Source organism: Macrobrachium nipponense, chromosome 42 (assembly GCF_015104395.2).
Source record: "Macrobrachium nipponense isolate FS-2020 chromosome 42, ASM1510439v2, whole genome shotgun sequence".
Classification (NCBI taxonomy): Eukaryota; Metazoa; Arthropoda; class Malacostraca; order Decapoda; family Palaemonidae; genus Macrobrachium; species Macrobrachium nipponense.
In genome coordinates, this window is record NC_061103.1 from 42,558,066 (window position 1) to 42,581,928 (window position 23,863).

Below are 23,863 nucleotides of genomic sequence, written 5' to 3' on the forward strand. Positions count from 1 at the left end.
CATCTGGCAACCCCCCATGGCTTTTCCGACCACAGGCCATGGCACTGAAAAATAAAATTCTTCACTTTGCCTTTTTAGGTTTTATTATGAAAATAAAGCTATAAAACATATCCTGCTTACTTATACAAATGAATTTTATTGAAATCCTTTGTCTTCGTCAAAAATACTTTGTTAAGCTAGTGACGTGTAGTTTTCTACCATCACAAAATAATTCTACATCGAAAATACGCATTCTAACCATAAAATCATAAATAACGTAAAAAAAATCAGATGAACTGCATATGGTAACACTGCTAAAAGCCAATGTTGTGAAGAAAAAACGGCACCACTGTTTGCAATGCGAATTGGTTAGTTTAGTCACCAGCTTCCAGTGTCTCCTACACTGACGTACCTCATTCCATAGGATTTTCAAGGGACATTCTTTATTTATACTTAGTATATTATTCCAACATGAAAACAAAAGAGTTGGACTAGTTTTCTAAGAAGAAGAAGAAGAAGAACCTATATGAGTCTAAGAAAGTGACAACAGAGATAGGCCTATGGCGCCTTTATTTTCAAAAGAAACACCATCGAATAAAGTTTAGCATTTCCTTACACGAAAGTTCCAATTATGACTTACCATAATGATGACGGTTAGGACATCTTCACAGTCTTCAGAGCGATGTCCTTTTCTCTGTCATTTCCCGAACAAATCAGCTGTTTTCTAGTCGCACAACGAATGGACAATGACGCACATCAATTATTAGCAAACTATTTCGTCCATACACATCACACACAAGCAAAGAAAAACCGATTCTGACGCACCACACAAACATATAGAAAGCTTAAGTGAACGGCAATTCTTTCGTTAAAAGTTATTCTCGATTCTGCCACCAACTTTCCCCTCGCGTAGCCAAAGACAACATCTTTGCGCAAACGTTAAACAGGCTACTTTTTTTTTTTATTATTTTAACCGCTTCGCAGCGACAGCTGAGGGAGTGAACACCCGGGAAGACACGGCGACGACAAACGACAAAGTATCTGACACGATTTTCGCTGGCGTGTGCTCCCGCCCAGCAATTGAGCGCAATCACGCAGGCACGCGGCTTATTCATCAACTTCATTGATGTATACCTCTTCAAATGAGCAATGTCTCATTCATCTCATTCCCATACACGCTTCTAATTCAATGGCATCTATAGCTGAAGGCACTGAAGCTCCTCTCTAGTTAACAGATTCGTCTCCTATAATTTCTACATTGACTTCAGGGAGAGGTTTTAAGATACCTCCAAGTGACTTTATTGTTTTTTTTTTATTTACTATGATGTGATGACGTCATCTGCTATAACTATGTATTGAACAGACTATTCTTCATCCATAATAGAAATATAGATAATGTCCCAGTAATCCATTTGTCTAGTAAGCTATTTACCCAAATCCTTCCATATCTTATACACACACACACACACACACATAAAGGATTTGGTTTCATCAAGTCCCAGGAGAGATGCACTTCTACTTCAATGCTTATTCCATTGCTCCTCCTTTTCCTCGTCACCTTCAAACTATTTTACTTGAGTATCTTAAAACGTCTTTCACTTTCTCACCACCTCCAATATTTACCCTTCCTCACTCTTTGTTTATTTTCCTCTCGTGTCCTAAAACCGATTCTCTCAAATCATCTCTATTTACGTCTTCCACATCATCTATTAGCTCTTCCTCTAGGCAACCGGCATCCCCCCCCCCCACCCCCAACCAACACAAACCTTTCTATAATTTCCTGTCTCCCTCATCATTACCTGTTCATTTATTGTAGACACTAAACATTTCAGTTAAACAGAAACTCTGTAGCTGAAGTTCCAGTAACTTTTTTTCAGCAATTATTAAAAAAACTCCTTTTAAAAGTCTCATTAAAAACACCTTTTAAAGTTAGGGTTCGATGTATAACGAGTTCTTTCCCATCATATGTGCTAGTCATTTCTTTGCTGGAATACGATGTTTCCTGGGTCTTTATAAATATTAAATTTATTTATCTGTAAAATTATACAACATAATTGAAGAGGAATAATGCAGGATACTGACATATTATATATATATATATATATATATATATATATATATATATATATATATATATATATATATATGCACTACAATATGCACGTGATTTGGTTATTAGCTGAAGCCACAAAAATAAGCTTGAAAAGAGACGACAGAGTGCCAAGTACCTTCGTGTAAGTAACATAACTTTGAGTAATATTATTTGTTATATATATATATATATATATATATATATATATATATATATATATATATATATATATATATGCCATCTGACTCTTAACATTCTCCTTATACTTTTATTCTCAAATCTTCAAATTTTGTGTGTGTGTGTGTGTGTGTGTGTGTGTGTGTGTGTGTGTGTGTGTGTGTGTGTGTGTGTGTGTGTGTGTCGAAAATTCAATAAATTAAGGGAAGTTTGAAGACATAAATCAAAGGTGTCCAGGAGAAGTTTATAAAACTCCCCAACAACTGTGTGTGTGTTTTGGTATACAAAGGCATCAGGTGGGAATAAAAAAAAATGTATGCTGTCAGATGCAGTAATAAATGGTTTAGTGTAGAGATGACAGCATCATGTGCAGGTATACAGATAATGGCCAGAGTAACTAAGGCAAAATTCAGAAAGAAAAATATGCCATACTAACAGACGGGAAAAGGTAGGCAATATCAATTAGTTGCTCTGCAGGGAAGTGAATGCAGAGAGGAAGGTGAATGAGCAAATGTATCTCTGAATAAAAGATGCAAATGGAGAAATGGTGTCTGAAGGGAAGTCAATCCTTGAGTGACTTATGAGCATTTTAAAAATTTGCCGAGAGTCAAAGACAGAAAGAGAGGCCAAGCTGAATGACACAAGAGCAGAAATGGTCAGGTATGGGGCGAGTGGCAGTACAGGTGAAGCAAGAGAGGTAGAAAGTTGTGAGCAAAAGATTGGGAAGTGACTTGGAATGTCCAAGTAAGCCGGCGTAAGAGTACAAAGAGATTGCTCATTGATCAAATCTTCTTCAGGCGAGCAAAGTGTGAATGTTGAAAAGTGAACTTGGAATACAAACAGAAAATGAAAAACATTGAAGCTGACGAGATGAAATGCTTGCTAACATTTGTGGTGTGTAAGAAAAGCTGAAAAGGTGAGAAATGTGGCGATACATAACTGACAGGTACTGCACCAGTCAAGCTTCCTACCTGAAACTGCCCTCGGCCAGCAATCTGGAGAAACATAAAAGTGATAAAAAGGTTAGCACAGATGAAAAGATAAATGAGTGTGTACTAAGGTGACTTGGTCATGTGGAAAGAATGAAGGGCAAAAGGGAGGAGAAGAGAATAACCTAGAAAGGCTGGACAGGTGGTAAGAATGAAGTACTGGAAGGAAGCAGCTCATGTTGTGATTCATCCATGACTGAACAATAAAAGTAAGAGTTCCACTGATTGTTGCCTAGTCTTTTCTATCTCAATGACCCAAAGCCCATTCAATTACTAAGACCCTAAGCTAGGTTAGGTTGATTTATACCCCTATTTTTCATTCCTTTTTTGTCCTAATTCAAACACAAAAACATTATTTTCCTCTTTAGTCCCTCAGTGTTCATTACATAAAGGAAAGGGGTGTAATGCATTAACCAAACATTTCTGTTATAAAAGAGAAATGTTATAAAAGAGGAATACTACTGCCATTAACATAACGCAGATGAAAAATTGTGAGTACAAAGAATAAATGATGAGAGGTATGTGGCCAAAAGATCACATGAAAATTCAATCAGCCTAATTTTTGTGTTCTTCGACATTTAAAGACAAGATAAACACAACTCTGATGTACAATTCTTGTTACATACTTATACAAAAGTCATCGTTCACAATACGAGATCTCAAAAACCATTGTTTTGGCAAGAAGGGAAAGGAACAGTCAATCTAAGAATTGCAGATGTAGACAGCAAATTAACAACAATGGAGGGCTTATAAAATCATACAGAAATCATGGATGAAGACCTCGACCGCACGAGAATTCGGTACTAACTGCATGAGATTTGAACCAAGTGGAGATAAATCATGAAATGCTTAGCCCACTTCAGGGAACTAGTCACAGAAATGTTAACGATGACCTTCATGACAAACTTCTTTTGTTGTTATCAAAATTGCAATAAAAAATCAAGTCCAGTACTCACCCCTCCACTCTTCCTACGTTGTCGATCATCTGTTGATTCACCTCGGTGGCTTCTGAACAGTTCCATGACCTTGGATATGGGTGTTGATCTGGGAGGAAAATGATACAAATACAATTAAATCAGAGCTAGAAAGACATTATGAAGTGATAAACTAGATGGCAGTGATAAAAAAATTCTTTTTCATGTAACTGATTGAATTTTTACCTGCTTTCCTGTGTGCGGTTTCGTAAGTGTAAGTTGGGATGGGGAGCTCCAGCGTGCCAGGTGTGATACACATCATCGCTAGGTTGGTCTACTGGCGTGGCTTCACCACTACGGCGGCCACCTCGATTGCTGCTACTAGGCGATACCAAAGTATGCTGCCGGGGTAAAAATGACCTTATAAAGTATAAATCTCCATTATTTGAAAATACAGTGGACTATATTCCTAGAATCTTCAAGTGCAAAGGAGGTTTGGGAAAGAGACATCCACCAACCATTATAATATAAAAGTGGATAATTAGAACACAAATCTATATTCACTACTGCACTGTACATTGACAGCATCAGCATTAATTATACATAAATCAATATAACTTTCGCTAATTTATTTACTTGTGTATATACATACACCATATTACATTATGGTTTTCTTTCGATGTCTCAATAAGGGAGGGAAATCATTGATATACAGGTCCTGATTTTACTAGTACTTTTGATATCATGGTTCCTCTCTAAAGTCCACGTTCACATTGTAGTCTCGAAATACATTATGCTTATTGACATAAAGGGGCATGCCATCAATTATTTACCATATAGACCAAGTTAATTTTGATTACCACTGATAACAAATGTTCTTTATAGTACTGCAACAGTCATCATTTTAACATTTCATAAGGACTGAGTAACCTTGTGATGTAAAACTTTTATAAGAACCAAAGTATAATTTTGAGGGGAAAATAGTTGGAACCAAGATGATTACTTTAGTCCTCAAATCTCATAAAACAATCTGCAAAAATAAAGTAGAAACAACAAACAAGGGCACTTGGTCCTTGAACCTGTAAGTTTGGGAAACAAACAGCTTCTGAAAGGAGAGCAATTAAAACCAGATTTGTATATACTAGAGGCTAAAAATATTGATAAAGAAGTAAAAATTTTATACACAGAGCATAGCTATCAGCCAGCCATTTCAACCTGATCATGGCACTTAAGATAGTGATACACTCCCTTTCATAAGAATGCATTTTAATAACAATTCAACCAAACTTGACAGTCTCTCACTGATACCAGCATTGTACTCATACAGCCTTGTTACAGCTGTCCTTTGGCAAGAGAAATCTGACAGGACTAACAAAATCAATAAAATCAAACAAAGTAGGATGGGATGCTTGGTACTTTGAGCTACAAAACAACTACTGCTTGTAATTCTAAAGTCCCTTCTGAGCATTCAAATTAGTCAGGCTTGAGCAAAACAGTTGTAAATATGCAAAATTATCTACATTATGTACTTGATTCACAAAATTATAAAGCAAGCTGGGACTACAGAAAAAGTAATAAGCATACCAAAGATTATGTCATGCAGAAGACATTTTGACAAGCAAAGGAGCTTCAATAAAAGTACCTCTCCCAAAGCAAAATTGGCCCTTAACAGAGACCTTGAAGAGAGGATTATTCTCCAAAAAATTGTGAAAAGATTTGTGAAGTTTTTGAAGACACAATGACAAGTCTAGCTCCCCATTTTCTCAGCCTATTTACTGTTATACTCTCTAGTCTGACTCTCCCATTTTGTCAGGTGATAGTGCCATGAAATCTCTCTTCTTTATCAACATTTTAAAAGTTAAAATTGCTTCATACTTGAATATAACTATTCTCAAATGATGTCCATGCAACTCAGACTTTTTCTATTCAATTACCTGATACTCTCAAATCTAGATATACACATCATTTCCTCTAAAGCAGTGATTTTGAACTTTTTGCCTTGCACCCCTCTGCATTATGTATAAATCCCCCTACCCCTGAAATTTTTGACAACTATAAACTGTCAACAATATGTTGTCTATTTCTATAATGTTCATAAACAAGAATTGAAATGAAAAATTACTTAAATTTTTTGAATTTTTGGCATGTTATAGGATACCTAACTCCTACAATAATTCTGTAATACATGTGAGATAGGCAGCTCTCTTCCACTACTATTTTTCACCACTCTTTAAGCGTGGGCTATATACGTATGGCATTCTGCTACCAATCCCAACACCAACAAACTCAAAAAACCGAAGCGTAACTGATTCAACCTCTTGGATAAAATTGCCAACATTTGCAGCCGAGATAGAAGACCCATAAATAAATGGATCAGTTTTCTTATTGAGGAAAAATACAAGAATTACTTTGCCTCTTAAGAACTGAATTCATGGTAGCGCATTATGAACCTGCAAATAATACTATGGCTAAATAAACAAAATCTTCATGAAGTCTAGAATGTGTTTTGCTTAAATACCATATGGTGTTGCAATATTTAAAATAAACTATGGCTAAAACTGAGCAACAAAAGGTAGCCAAAAGGCCAAGCTGATGAACCCCAAAGCAAACTGCAAACTTAAAAATGAGCTAAGGGGTGCCAACAACTCAGCAGAGTCATGACTGGTCACAGCAACAGTTTCTGGTGGCTTTGGTCAAGTCAATGTGCCAAGCTGATGACTCTATGAAATGATAGTAGCCTTATTTTGCAAATCTGGACTTAACTGCTCTTACACCTAAAGCTCATAGACCAACTGTAAAATATTATGCATTACAATATTCAGTACACTCATGACAATATATTAGAATGTTCAGCTGCCATTCAACAAAGATGCTATAAAAGAAAAATCTATATTCAAAACAACACAGAATCCAGACAGACACAGTGACTCTCAGACATGTTAGCTGTCGAGCTGAAATGAAAAGGAAAACAGTGGCAGCCTATGAAAGAAATGCATTTGCACAATGCAGACTTCCATATTCATTTCCTCGTGAAATTAAAAGTGGAACAGCCTTTACACAGACATTTCTAATTTGTGTAACACTGAACATCCAGACACAATAACAACACATGCCTGTAAAATAAATGTCAGAAAGTCTAAATAAATATCACCAACAAAATAACATGCTAAATAAAAATCTAAAATGATTAACAGTACACTATAAATGCTAAATGGTAATGCTACAGAACATATACGTACTTTTAAATCAAAATAGCAAATAATCAAATATACAACTTACAAAATTCATTGTCATAGCAAATATACATAGTACATTCATACAAATGAATCAAGCACGTACATCAATTGGAGATATGGTCGCTGGTTTGCAACATAGACCTAACAAGCACTTGTAATTTAAGACTACAATAACAATATAACAAAAAATATACGTATATACAGTAGGTACCATACATTTTAGAAAAACTGTACTATTATTAGTAACCAAGGACCTGGTAAAGAAAAACTTCAACTTAGTTGAGAATCAAATAATCAATGCAAGCAATCAATAGTCATGTTTAACAACATATGGGAAATTGAGAACTGTGCAAAGGAAAGAAAATGCTGGAACAATTTGAAGGCTATGCAGTAAAAGGTTTGCAAGGCAGAATGTTGACTGAATAAAAAAAATGTCATGGTTAGAATGGAAATGAACATTACATATATAACTTAAAATAAGGTAGTCACAAGTACAGAACACATGTTCACAAATAAAAAAAAAAAAACTCATTTTACAAAAAAGGGTGAATTTGAACCCCTGTAGAAAATATGTATCACTGAGAGTTATCATCCTGATGACTTCCTCTGCAACTGGATGACTTTAAAAATCAAAACGCTGATGGCCTAATATCCAAAGCATAAAGACATCAAGAGTAACAATTAGGATAAAAAAAAAACCTTGGTTTCAAGATTAATTAAACGCAAGTAGAGTATACAGTACACCATCAAACAGGCTTTAGCAGTTTAAAATCTGTGATGTTTAACACTATGCCCTGAATATGTTTGTGGGTTAATACCAAAGTTTTTAAATCCAAATTATCAATAGTTGCTATAAACAAAAGGTTTCCACTCTCATAAACGCCTAGGTGATCTGTCTCTCTTGATGTCAGTTTCTTTATTTCTGAACTGAATTTTTATTTAAATATAATGGTATTATTTTATAGTACATTTTGGACACTTAATGTTAGTTATCAAATCAATACTGCTTACTTAATTGTACTTCTTTACTTATCACATACTTTGGTATGCGCAGGATGTAATTATTGCCAACATTGAAGGCATCTACATAACTTTTTTTTAAGTGTTCATGATACACTACACCACTACTACATTTTCAGTTACAACTCTGCTCATTTAGTCAGAAAGATGGAAGCTAAGGAATTTTCCTTGCGATGAACATATTCTCCAAATTTTTAAACATTTTTAGCTCACTTCTACGGCCATGCCATTTCTGTTATTATTCCTTACAGAGTTTTTAATTCTCACAATTACCATAACCTTGGAACCAGTCACTAGTTCAGCCAGTCCAAGCCTTTAAATTATTATAAATTTGCTTTCAACTTCTTGTACCTCAGAGTATTTCCAAAACTTGACTCAGCTCCTCTTTTTTTCCAACGAAAGGAACACTGGCATGAGATTTCCTGATGTCCAACAGAGAATGTATTGTAGACAAAAATATTCTCAAATCTGTCATGAAAATCACACATGATATTCCAGAGTGAAGAGAAAAGTGTACTGTTTTATGCTATAAAAGTTTAACTATCTTACATTACTACTTCAAATACAATGAGCCTTATCTCTTTCTGGACTGCATATGGAGTTGCTGTGACAAAATCTATTTAGAACTCTTTTTTCCTACAATTAATATTTTCAGTACATACTATTCCTCTTGCGGACATCAGAAATCTACTCAACCAAACTTCCCCCTTATTGCTTTCCTCTTGTGCTCTAGGAGCTCAATTCTAGCTCTTTGCTTCAATACTGTTCTTGAAATTTGTTGTTATCCTCTCCATTTCAAGAGGTCCTACTCCCTTACTGTTTTATTCTCTCAACTTCTTTATGAACAATCTTCGGTCTACCTCCCACTGCTTTCACAATAATTAAGACTTACACTTCTCTCCCATCTTTACCTTAAGATCATCTGTTATTCATGCTAAATTCCAACTGCTTTTCCTTTAACAATTTATGTGAATTTGAGAGTACCGTACATACAAAAGGAAAACTATAACTCAATTAAGTTTTGTGGCACTGTCTACTCTCCCATCCAATTTTTTGTTTGACAATATTTAGGATATGCAAGATGTTTAGTTTGTTCTTGAAAGAATGTAAGTCCTCAGGATTCTTATATTATGGTCCACTGGCCCAGATGGCATAGCTTCATTCCTCCATGTGACTTCTCTGAAGTTAGTGCACTATGTTTTTCGGAAAAACCACTATCATTTCCTGTTACACTATTGTGATGTGCCTTTTATTTATTTTATTTAACTTTGATATGTGAGCTTAGTTTATGGTTAATTTAATGCTAATTTAGTGACTTTTGCCTTCTGGTCAGTGGAATACTTATCACCACTGTATTACTGTAAGAATTCACTTGTATTATTTCAATTATTTCATGACTCATGGGAGTTAATCTACTTCAGAGTGCAATTTCTGCTTGATTTTTGTTATTTTTACCTTATTGGGCAGACTTTTTTTTCTTTCTTTGTATGAAGAAAGCAGATTGCTACTCAGTATTTCCATTTACAACTCAAATGCATTGACACAGCCAACTGTACATAAAAACAGGTACTGTATATCAATCATATGTGACCATAGACAAGCACCTCCACCCTGACACTGCTCTCTATTGCAGTTCCTAATGGAGGTTCTACTGTCCAGGTAAATTCAGATATTTTTTAACAAACAACCTTTTTATAAATATAAATTGCCATCAATTTCCTTACTGGAAGGATTTTAATACTTGGAAATTACCTGTAAATACTCCACCAAGTAATCATCACTAATATATCACAGCTCCAACAGTCTGTGAATAGTTATGAATACTGTATCAACTTTTATGAAATCAAATATGAATTAAAAGTTTCTGTGCAAAACTGACAATGTTTTAGCTTCACACATAAAAATCATATTACTATTAAGGAAGTTTACATTTATGAATATTACCAGAGTTAAGGAAAAAACTTTAGAACAGTCAGCTCATTAATTAAAACTAATGTGGCAAGGTTACAAAAAATTTTAAATAAAATACTGTTTATCCTACCAACTACTCAAATGAATACTTATAACAATAGACTGGTAAATACGATACACTACATACTCGTGGAAACTGTAAATACGAGATAGGCTAGTAAGCAAAAGCTGAGAGACTGGCTGAAACTTCAACACCTACGTATAGTTACTATTTCATCTACATTACAATGAGAGTTTAAAACAAGAATTTCAACTACTGTATACATTTATATTACCGGTCTTACAATACTCAAGGAGTGAGATGAAGAGAGAATAGAGGGGTGATAACTGTAACTCATACAAATAAAGAGTGAATAATAACAAGATAAGAAATTATATACCACATTTTCAAAGACAAATAATACAGAAACTGCCAAATTATTATACTGCTTTTCAATTTATGTACTGTGTACTATTGAATCAAAGATTCCCCCTTTCCTAGAGAACACAGATAAAACAAACATCATAAACGTCACAGAGAAATAGGCTCTCACTTTTTAGAAAACTGTACCAAAATTTGCTATACAATAACACCAAGTCAATGAATAAGTGTTTTTGTACGATACAAACCCAGTTATATTCTACAGGCACTCTATCTGACAGTAGACAACGAAGGACTCCAAAAATGACATCTCTCCAATGCTGGTTATTGGACTAAAGATAAGCTTTCTTGTTTAGGAGACTGGGAAGGCTTTCTTACGCACAGCCTGCCAGTCATGTAATTGCTGTACATGACTTAGAGCACACATTCAACATACTTGCCAAGATCTAAGTTTCTCAAATATAACTGTCAAGTGTCAAGCATACTTCTGCAATTTTTTATAATTATGTTTTTCATTTAAAATAATTACATGTTCTCATGATGGACACTCGCCATTCTACCTTGTATCTATTTTCTTTCACCTTAAAATCATAACCCATAGTTATCTTGATATAATTTTACTAGCTCATATCCATAAGTCCCATTTCAACAGCTATGCAGGCAATTTTACAAGCAGCTCTTCTTTGAAAATTTCTATTTCATATCAATTTAAAAATTATCCAAGTATTCAAGCTATCTTGATGACCTAGTAAATAGACACTCATATCCATAAGTCCCATTTCATACACAGCTTGCTAGGAGCAATACTTTCTAGGAAGTAAGATAATAGCTGAAAATAACATTGTGACTTTTCTCTAAACAGATAGCTCAGGATCACTCCATTAACCATGATAATCATGTCATCTTCAGAGCGCTTCTTGCATCTACTGTCTCGATTAGCATTAGCAAAACTTGAATTTGTACCATGGGAAAATCAAATCTTTCAAACATCTTAGATAACATTGATATAGGATCTTTCTCAATTTATTAATCAAAGCCTGTGCACCAAGAATACAACACCACAATCTATTAAAAAGAAACTAATAAACAGTATCCAAATGTAAGCGCTAATCTTTACAAATCACATATGTTGTTCCTACTAAAAAGAATGAGAGTACTACTTCAAGTATTTAAAATCATCTGAGAACCTCAAATGACTTTCTTTATGGAATAAACACCAGTATAGAGTATATGCTGCTGTTTCCAGATTACCTTTGCGTAACTCCACTGGAAGCTTATTATGACTTGGCTAATGAAGCATAAAATATTAGTTCGAACTTATAGCATTAGTTCTGCATTTCCTTTGGCTAAAAGCAAATAAGATTTCCTTAATAATAGAAAGGCTGAATCAGCTTTTCTGTATAATTTTTCTCTTCATATTGTACATACCAGATATAAAAAAGAAACCTGTCATTTTCATAGCGCTGTAGCATTGTGTTGTACCGAAGGCTGCCTAATTGGGCCATGAATCTTTAGTCAATCAGTGTTCTAATATAATGCTTCATTATCTGCAGCAGCATAATGAGAAAAGCTTACAGGGAGTTATGAAGAGAATTACAGCCATTCTGATCTTTACTAGTCATACACCAACTGCCATAGGGGTACACAGACAGCTAGGAATTCATGTCAAGCATAATGAACAGATACATAAGGCAGCAACAAATTCCCCATGTTGAACTAAATTTTAAATCCAGGGGGAAAAGGTAGGGGAGAGAGGGCAGGGGTTAGGAAAGAGGCACAATCTCCCTCTCATTACTTTTGTTATAATCTACGTATATAGAACAAAGATAATGTTTTCTGTGGTTTTGTAGTAACTGTTCTCATCAAACCTCAAATCTGCAGTGGATAATTTGGCACTTTTAGACTTAAGAGCAAAGCTATGAAGGTAAAAGTGTGCCTCAGCAAGCCGGCAGAGAGTGTGCCTACATTTCATGTGCCAATGAGGCCTAACCTGACACGACTTGGAGAACCGCCCCAACATCAATTGCCTCTCCCTTCGCTGAGCCTCTCGTTCTCTCTTCCTCCGCTCCTTCTCATCACTCCAGTTCTATACAGTTGAAGATGGGTGAACGGTAATCATCACCCCAGGTTCAGAAATGATTGCACAATAAAGAAGGTGTTCACATGTTAATATTATAAGCTACAAACACAGTCACTTATCATCATTTACTTGTTATTCACATTTAAGGAGATTAAGCCCAAGCATTCATACCATTAACATAAAAACAACACAAAGACAAATTGTTTGTGACAGAGAGTTAATTCTCCTGAAGCAAAATACTGTTAGTTTTGTTAAAACAATGACAAAGAACATAACTGAAACAAATCTGATGATACCATTAAGGGAAACCTTATTACATATATTGGATAACTAACACCATGTGAAAAAAAATCTGTTGAGTGCAAATCTAATGTGTATGAGCAGTAACGAGTTTTCCTGCTATCTTCAAGCTTTGAACATAACAAAAGACTACCATTTTCATACATACCTGTAAAAAATACTGTATACATACAGCCATACACAAGAAGTAAAATGCTTATCATTCTTAAAACATATTTAAAGTGTAACAGCCATCCTCCCATTTAATTGGATTCATTCCTTATGAGCAAATTTAATCATTAAAGATTTTAACAATAAAAGAAAAATTAGCATCTTTAAGGACCAAAGAATACAGTGAACACAAGAAAAAAAATCAATGCTTACAGAAAAAATTCTGAAGGAAGAAAATTATGTTTGCATGATAACCCAAACATGGATATTTTATTTATGAACAGACTATTGTCAATCCCTAATAGGAATAGGAATAACTGCATACACTACTTCATTTTTCAACAATGGGATACGTTTGTGATACTCTCCCTTAGTGTCTGCTTTGCTTACATAGCACATATTAAAACAATCTTGACAGAAGAATGACTTATAAAAACCTACAAACAATGAGTACAAAGTCCATGCAGTCATCTGTCATAAATTTATATGTAACTCTTACATAAAGCAAATTATTGTAGGGAACTTCCAAATTATCATTATCAACAGCTTAGCCACAGGAATGCATTAACATTCTTAACACTAAGGTGGCTGGTATCACACTTAATTTTATATTCTTTTCCAATGAAGATTTAATAAAACATGACTGCTTTATGTTTGTTTTATCTGTAGAAAGTTGCAAAAGTACTGATGACGTCCAATAGCAAAGGTAAGAACATACTGGTCATGTCATATGTCTGTGTGAAATAGAGTAGTCTTCCCTACATAAGTCATTTCAATATTGCTTGGCAGCCTGTTCACAAGGTCACTGATTGCTAGAACTATAATGCTTTGGCAGCACTTCCTTTTCAGACACCATTTTCCAATACCTGAATAACTGAATATTTGTTGTTTGTTCACATTTAGAATTTGCAGTCTTAAAGAAAAGCTTATGAACAAAAGCCGATGGCCTTTACTATCATTAAGTAGATTATTTTAGTGTTTCCAAGTAATTTCTTATGCCTTTAGGTTGCCACAGAATTGTATCCTATATGATTACAGTCTTCCAAGTGACCAATATTTACCCCTATAAAAAAAAGTTAAAATGAGTCAAGCCAGATCTGATTTTCAAGATTTTCATATCTTTACTGTTAATTTTTTTTCTTAAAAGTCTAAAGTCTTATAAACGGCAGATTTACCTTACATGCTTAATTTAAAGGAGTGTGCAAAACTGTCTGTTTCATGCAGTGATCATCACTGTTAGGATTTAATGTGTTTGTCCTGGGACATGTGTCATTAAAACATGTCCAGTTATTTTTTCATGCGAACCCTATGGGCTGTTCAAAGGTTTATGCATCCTGATATGCACAATGCTTCTGGTGCTTTTAGTGTTATCAGCTACTTAAGATCAAATCTAGCTCCAAGCATAGAGCTTGAAACAAGACTTTCAACGTGCTCAATCCTATATAGTTGTTTGAATTTTACTAGTGTGGAAATATGCCACCCAATGTCACTCTCCTTCGCTCTCTACTGGTAATCACAAGCACATTCAATGTCATTAACAAAAAGTTGGTCTAGATACACTAAGGAAAAAACAAAGTAGGTGAAAGGGACCCTTAGTTTATTTTGTTTAGAACAACCCCATACGGCCAAGATTGGTAGTTGATTTCCAATGGCCCTCCACAAGGGGCTACAAATCTAAGAGGATGGAAAATTTCAACAGAAACTCTGGGGTTGAAACACAAGTAAGAATAGATACAAAAGCCAGACTTACCAACCAAGTTTCACAATTTATGCACTAAATTTTAAGTACAATAAAACAAAAAGTATCGGCAATTTTACAATGCTGAAAGTTTAAATCTTTTGTACATGTGATTCTAATAATCATCAGTAGCTTACTGACATAGAATTTTGGCACTTATAACACAGTGTGCTCATTTAATTTTTGAGATATCTTCAACTTGCTTATCTGGATCCATAATTTTTTAGTAGGTTTGGCTGTTATTAATACTGTACTTTGCAAATGCCTCTATAATTGGCTTGGGTGGAAAAATCAAATGTTGAACTGCTATCTACAAATGAGCCAAGCTATTTATCATATAAGACTTGGTATGTGTGTATGATCTGGTGTTAAGAGCAAAACAGAAATAAATGAAAAGGTCTTGGAAATGTTAAAAAAACTGAAAAGTGGAAAGGATAAAAAAAAAAAAAAAGGCTGCAAATCAATGTAGGCAAAACCAAGCTTATGATGATCAGAAAGGACTAAACTCTACACAGAAGTGGCCACATGGCTACTGTGATGTCAAGGAATGTACCAACGTTGATATGACGAACAATTGTTATAATGAAGACTGAAACAGAAAGGCAAACATAGGGCAATATAAAACCCATAAAGTGTTACCACCTTTCCAGCCAAGTGAAAGAAGAAAAGTTACAATAGGTGAAGCAAGGAATTCTGTTCTTATGTATATCTCCTTAATTATCTAAATGTCACTCTGGTTGCTCATAATTAACATTTCAAGTCTTGGCCCCTACGTTTAGTCCAAAGACTAAACCAATAGTAAAGTAAAATCACTATAACTCATATTAATGACGCTTACATAGCATGAAAGTCGATAATTTAAAAGGGAAAAATACTTTAAATTGGACCCTGTAAAAACTAGATTCATTTTATGCACCTTCTTGACTTTTCCTCCATTAAATTTCTTGCTTCAAAATTGCACATCACAATCTTGTATTCCCTTATAACTCATTTATTAAACAATGGCACTTACAAATAGTCCTAACTGTAAAGTGCCAACTTAGAGAGACTCCATAACATAATGTAGGACCCATCACTCTTAAACTTATATAACCATGGATTCTAACATGAAAATCATACTGGATATAAATACGTACTCTTCCATTACTATTTACATAACAGCCACTATAAATTTTCCACACATGGAAATAAGGTAAGTACAAAATCAATGGCTTACTTCTTTCACACTCAAACACCACTGCTACATAATCACTACTATTACTATTCTTATAGCATTCTTCTTGAACTTATAACTCTGAAATGAATTTTTAAAAGGGAAATACAGGCAGTCTCCAGGTTACGACGGGTTCGGCTTACGATGTTCCGAAGTTAAGGCGCTTTTCAGTTATATTCATCAGAAATTATTTCCAGGGTTACGACGCCTACAACGCTCATCTGGCAGAAGAAATATGACACCAAAAATGCAAAATAATCAATATTTGAAGGTTTTTTTGGTGCAAAATGCAATAAGAATGCAGTTTACATAGTTTTGAATGCACCCAAAGCATTAAAAGTAAGGTTTTCTTAGGGTTTTTGGTGATGTTCCGGCTTACGACGATTTTCGGGTTACAACGCGTCTCAAGAACGGAACCCCCATCGTAACCCGGGGACTGCCTGTAATAAACATACGACGATAAATTGCAGCTAACTGGAAGAGATGCTTCACTGAAAACCAACAATACCTGATAAGAAAATAAATGATAAAAAACAGGAATATAAATAGGCATTTCCCCTGAAAAATAAAACCATTTGATTTGTAGATCAGTTTCAACAGTTCTTACCTGCATAGCATTTTTCATCGTAGTCATCAAGTTTGGCTTTTTCCCAACACGCGAAGCATCAGATTTGGAACGAGGTCGGAATGATTCAAAGAATCCTGGACTAGCTTCCTTTTTCTTCTCCTTCTCTTTTGTGGTCGCATTGAGAACGTCATCCCCAGACTTGCGTCTCTGCCTGGCTGCCACTAAAAGAAATTAGATTTTGTATAGAATCGATGTAATCCCTATAGCGTACACCAAGTGAACAATCCCAAAGTGTTAGATGTCACTGTCCATTTCATAAGCTATGAATATTTTGATCAGCTATGAAGTCTAGCAGACTTTAAAATGCAAGCAGTAATTAAACCGACTTTCATATAGACATTCCGGTAACAACTAATGTCCAAACTCATTGCAATATAAAAACTTACAAATGAAGCACAGATATACTTCAGGGCAAAAATAATCTTTCCCAGTTAACTACACAAAAGGTTCTTTGAAATTTTACGTACTAAAATAACAACAAACACATACTGTACTCCAATTGCGAAACTTAATTTAAAACCTTCAAAAAGTCAGCTTCCAAAAGAAAAACAAAATTATTCAGATTCTATCCAAAGGTTGATTTTCTTGCTAAACAATACAAAATAAAGTGGGGCCAACAGTGTGTTTTTAATCAGCCTAGGTCTAGAAGGACCTTATTAGGTCGACTGATCATTAGTGTAATCCCTTTAACATATGTATTCATGAAACCTGACTCGGCCCAAACTAAAAATCAGCCTCCAGATGCAAACCTGGGCCTGCCTGCCTTTCTAATGGAAGTTGAGTGTCAACATCATGTTTCCTAAGACACAGGTCCCAAAATTTTCATATAAAAGTAAGATTAAATCTTCCATGAACAATCTGTTCCACAATGTGCCAATGTGTTTGGCAAGACTTTATATCAATTGTGCTTATATCTTGTGCATTCTTTTCAAATGCAGTGTCATATAAAACCTATCATACAGCCAAGTTGAATAATTAATACAGCTGGACTAATAATTTTGAGTTGATCAGTACTACTAGAGCACACATTACTCTATTCACATAATCCCTAGTCTATAATTTATTAACGATACGATTGCAAGTCAAAAGAAATTATCCTAACTTCTACCTAAACACAACTACTGATACAATTCTGTCCAGCACTAAAGAAAAAAGCAAACATTCATAGTGTATTAGTAAAAAAAAAAATCCATAAACAGTTCATGCTTTAAATAATGCAAATGTTAAAGACTGTTTTCAAAGACAATATATTCAGAATAGCTAAAGCTTAACCCTTTTTCATACCAATATCCATGTTAATAATTCAAAGCAACAATGGAGTATTTTTGGAGGCTGCTTCTCATTACCAGTCTGTATCTCCAGTTGAATGAAAATAAAACCAATAAATGTAGCTGCCAGTGATGAGATTAGTATTGTAGCAGTTTCAATATCTATAGCCACACAAAACAATATGATTTTTGTATGCACACTCGACCTTTTAAAGGGGTAGAATGATTTTAAAAGTACCAGCCACTCTCTCTCCTAGGTTAACATACTGATTTTCCTAGCCATCCTTATTGTAAAATTAAGCAAAACAAATACAGTAGCCTGCTATTCAAAAGGGACAACAATTATTAAAAGCACACAGCTAATGACATATATAGCTATACAATACTACAATTCTAAAGCTAAAACACATCACAAAACAAATACACAATTTGATTTATATGTAAACTATACAATGTTACGGGTAAATTTCACAAGGTTTACAACAAAGTCCACACGAACATTTTATACTACATGCTTTTTCTTCTCAACATACGTACTCTGAAATGTCACGTTAAAATTTCCAGTGTTAGTAGATTCAAACATTTCATATTGGTTTTCATGCTATGAGAACAATAAAGAGAATTTTGTGGTGAAATTTCAATATGAATAACAGCTAAAAACAGAACTCAAGTTCTGAAACCATATCTTTTATCAGGCACAATTCCTATCAGTCTCACAAGAAGAACACTTAGATCCATATGCATTTTAAGAGACTAAATTTCATAAATAACAGTGCGAGCCATTTGCCCTGAGGTGTCACAGGAGACTGGCCGAGCACTGTAAATAAGAGTGGCCGCACCAACTGTAGCCTCTACCATACACACACACACACACACACACACACACACCTCACACACCTTGACCTGACCCTTCATTATCTTTGGCAAGCTCAGAATTATGTTGCTGAATGTGACCAATAGAGGTGTAAACTGTAGAAAAGACTGTTGATTTAAATACAGAGTAGACATTATTCATACTGCAAGGGACTGCTGACCTGTTGTGATCAAAATTTTAATTTTTAGGGTAAGCTTTTTCTAATGAATTATAAGTATCAGGAAAAATTAAACTGCAAACTTTGATACTCTGTGCTACAATATACCTTCAACAAATCCCAAGTGTATTTATTTTTAAGGCAATTTTCATGTGCTTCTTTCTTCTGTTGCAGTTTTATGAGTATGATGCTTACGATATTTTCCTAAAAATTTGGAAAAGCCAGCAATTGATTTTTTGTAGGTGTTCCAGCCATCCATTCTTCTGATTTTGGGTCTTCATAATTGTAAGAAATACAAATGTTATAATATTGCTCCACTTAGACAAGAAGAACTGCCTTCAAAACAAATACTTCTGGAATCTCTAAAAGTTATCAGGCTTAAGGACAAGTAATCTTGCATATCCATATTTCAAAAAAGCTGTCAAAATACTATTCTAAAGTTGGATATTGTTTGGAACTCTCTTCTCTTTTTTTTTCCAACAGTCTGAGAATTACTGGACTCAATGTTTCCACTGTTTCAAGCCAGGTATCCATAACCTTTTTTGTACAATATTTTCCTCTCATGATACAAATTCCCCTCCATTGAAGACTTTCTGATATAAGATTTTTCAAAGAGAGGCATGATCAAGGCTCTCATTCTGCAAGTTTTGATTTTCAGTCTATTCCTACACTTGTGATATCAGGTACAATACCCTTATGATGCTGGTTGACAGCATTGAAACTGGCAGCATCAACTCCACCATAATCTCAGTTTTTTTTAGTAAACTTATAAGTCAAGGATACCCAAACACTTCAAGCTAAGATTTCAACTCCTACAGATAATATACACGGTTAAATTCTGTACTCAGTTTATATCAAGAAAAGAATGACGATGTGAAGAGGCAATGATACTAGGATAAGTTACATCCAGTAGTTGCAATTACGATTTCAAGACATTTTAATATCAAATAGCATTATAATTTACTAAGTTTTGTATACATATGACTCAAATTAAGATTATCAATTAATAAATTACAGTCTTTTTCCAACTGTCTACATATAGTAATATAAAGAAGCCCACCATTCTAAATTTGTACTTCCTTGCAAGTGTCAGTTTACAACATTCTGACATGGAAATTACTGTGATCCACTATGTCATTGTGAGTGTATTTTGATGAAAACTAATCTCAGTGTGTGATAGCGGAGTGTACTCCAACAATTGATCATTGGATCATTCCACTACTACATACAAACAATATAAATGCAAGGATGCTATGTTCAGTTACAAATCGATTACGAAAACTACTAAATACAGTGATCAATAACTAAGTGCGATATATTGTCACTGAATTATCATTGCAAAGTGAACTGTAATACAACTGCAATAATTATACTGAGAGGATAAAAGATATATCAGATAAACAGGACACTAAGACAGAATGAGAAAGAATTGTTAATTACATTAGCTTTGCTTCAACTTACATTGCAGTATTTCAATAAAATAAAGTCTGGTGTAAATGTCTAAAAAATGGAATTCATGATCGCATCACTAGCAAAAGAATGTACTCTACATAGCTGCTACAGCACTGTGATTGGCAACTTAAAATTGAAATAAGTGTGCATCCAAATGCAGTCAGTGATTTCAGCATTAAATGCTTATTCTAGTCTTGTAATCAAGTCAGATGAAAGATCTCCATTGTGCTCCAAAGTCAATACTATTAGGACTGAAAATAATTTCACTTCCATCAAATTCAAAGAGAATGACTTTCAATTAAAATCTTACAAAAATGTTCATCTTCTGCTGGAATACAGTATGGACATAAACAAGAAAAAACTGAATATCTAACTGCACACAGTGAAACTCTCCAATAGAACAAAGTAGCTTTCAATTTTACTATAAGAAACAAGTGATTACATGTATATTTTATAATTATACACTAAAAGTACTTTCAACTTTATTTTTAAACAATACGTGATTCCACTTTTAGTCAGCCTGATGAATGTTTGTGTCATATCTTTTGGTTTAGGCTATCCTTATAATTCAAAAGAATTATAAGAAACTGTAAGAAAACATATGGCATTGGTACTCCCAAAACAAACCCTGACAAAATACCATCACCAAGCCACAAAAAAAAAATTGAAGAAAACCAAATAGGATTAGATGAAAAAGCAACAAAAATACACTAATGAAAAAATTAAATTAACGCTTTTGACGCATAGTAATTTCTGAACTTATCAATCTTCTGTGCAACACTCCTAATCAATGGTGCTTGGGAAAAACAGAATACCAGTGACCTTCCTTTTAAAACTAGAAAACTGACCAAAAAAATGCTATTTGAAGTCTTGATATGAATTAGTGCCTAAATATTAGCAACTTCCTGAAACCAAAATGCATGAGTGTTTCGGTGTGCGAGTTAGTACAATCAAACCACTTAATCTTGCAAAAGCAGTTAATGCATTATAAGTTACTTGCAAAAACATATTTTTTTAGGTGAAGAAGCGCATTATGCTCGGCAATCCAGGTTCTCTTTCCTTAAGTTAAAAGTAGTATTATAGAGTTTAAAACTAGCTAATTACATATGGCTCTGGCATCTGATTTGGAGCGCGGTCTAAAAGAGTCAAAGAACCCTTGTGGGCCTCCTTCCTTACGACGGCTGCTCGCAACGTTGTTGGCATTATTGGTCGCTGCCGCTAGAATATCGTCACCAGATTTGCGGCGCTGGCGGAAGGAAGCTGAAATAACGGAGGGTTGCAAAAAAAAAAATTATAAGGACAACTCAAAATGAAAAAATAAAAACCATCTGCTATAGTATGCAATTAAAAAACCCAATGGAAATTTTAAATCAGATCAAATAGCAGTCAGGCAAAAAAGAAATACATGGAAATATACAGGCACAATTTGACAGGTAACATGCAATAACTCTGTAATTAATAAAATTCAAACAAACAGAATGTAATATTTAAATAGCAGTACAGACCGAGTCATAATACATAAACAGATCTTTTCTCACTTTAAAAATTATAACCACATACACATAAAAGTAAAGCTGTTTACAAGGACTGTATGTATACATATTACATTAGGAAAACAAAACGAAACATACACTTTCCTAACAGAACCACATCATTATTTATTGCTCACACTTTTAATAACAAGATTTTCATAAATTTGTGAAAGAAAACTGACTGGATAATATAAACCTAAGAATTTCACTTCCTTCTAACTCATCATCAAGTTCCGAGAGCCCAAGTTTACAAATATTTTTTCAAAAACAATAAAAGGTGGTTTCTCTTGTATAATTACTACTTTTGTGCTGTAAAAAAATTAAATAGCAACAGTATAAATGCAAAATTATCATAAATGGAATAAAAAATTCTGTTTTGTTTCTTTCAATACAAACCACTTTACATTTACTCATACATAAATGCTTGTTGGGGCACACAAAAAGAGCCATGATTACCTGCTTGAAATGAACAACAGAGGTTTTTCTTTTTATCAGTCGAAGGTCTATGAAACTTTCAACCAAATCTAGGCTGGGCACAAATACAACCAAAGGAAGCAGTAGACCTGCCACTAGTGGAGCAGAAAGGTTCCAAGCTCAGAAAAAAAGAAGCAGGCAGTAAATTTCTTAATTTATACCAGCAGAGGGGAAGAAATGATCATCGATTGTTCATCTTTAGTGTAAATATGAGATTTTTAGAGTAAATATAAGACGTAACCAAAGTGTTATGAACCCACTTGGTACACAAAGAGGTATTTGTTTCTTTGGCTCAGAAGAGCACTGTCAAAATAATTCCTACAGAAAAGAGCAACAACCAGAGGAGGAAAAAAAAAATAATAATAAAAAAGGAAGATCAAAAGAAGAGGTAAAACACTCGTGAGATGACAAGCTCCAGACAGCAAAATGCCAGCCAAATCTCAGTAGCTCACAGGCTTAATACTGTATCTCAGTAATTTCAGTCATATTGATGATCTAATGTTTCTGGGGTCCAATGAATGAGGTCTAGCATGGCTATGTCCTTGGAGATTTAGTCTGACCAACTTCATGTTGACTTGGCTAGAGGTGACTATATCCATGAGCTGGGGTTGTGTCCCTGACAGTGAATATTGCATGTTCCTTAAACTAAAGGAACTTTAATCATTTTAGAAGGCATGACCTCTGAATCATTTGATAAGCTGAGGTGCTGCTGTTTTAGATTCCATAAATAGCTTACACTCCAACAAAACCATAAGGAACTGTGAGGCCATGAAATGAAAATGACTGATTTGCAACAAACAAATAAACTATACGTAACCTATTTTGGTTACATAAACTCTGGTATGCCCTCAAGGCATCAAGAGTGCATTTATATACGTACACACGCACACATAAGACCAAACTATGCTAGTCCACATCATTTGGATGTCTAGAATGTTACAAAACACATAGAAAAACAATGAAAAATAAATACTACAGATTCAGTGAAGTGTACTCAGTGCACATGTCTGCCCATAAAGATCCTGAGCTAATTCAAGAGAATGTCGGGCAGCAAAAGAAGTGATTCCTTGCAAGGGCTTTTTCCTTCTCCCTTCCGACTGTCCTACTCATTTTAAGCAGCTATTCCTCACTTGCTCTATCAACCCTAACAGGGCATTTCGGCATAAGCAAAGGTACGATAGATTATAATTAATATGAACATAAATATACAAGATAAAAAAAATACAAAATACCATTGTATCTTTTCTTCATTGAAGAA

At 34.4% G+C, this 23,863-nt stretch overlaps 1 protein-coding gene across 1 annotated transcript in view; it reads right to left on the reverse strand.

Moving 5' to 3' along the window:
* The window catches only part of LOC135213154 (uncharacterized), a 309,126-nt gene that overhangs the window by 144,952 nt on the left and 140,311 nt on the right, over positions 1 to 23,863 (reverse strand). Inside the window, 6 exon segments of the mRNA XM_064247098.1 lie at positions 3,220 to 3,243; positions 4,194 to 4,281; positions 4,398 to 4,552; positions 12,730 to 12,825; positions 16,828 to 17,009; positions 21,704 to 21,859. Coding sequence (XP_064103168.1) covers positions 3,220 to 3,243; positions 4,194 to 4,281; positions 4,398 to 4,552; positions 12,730 to 12,825; positions 16,828 to 17,009; positions 21,704 to 21,859 — 701 coding nt within the window.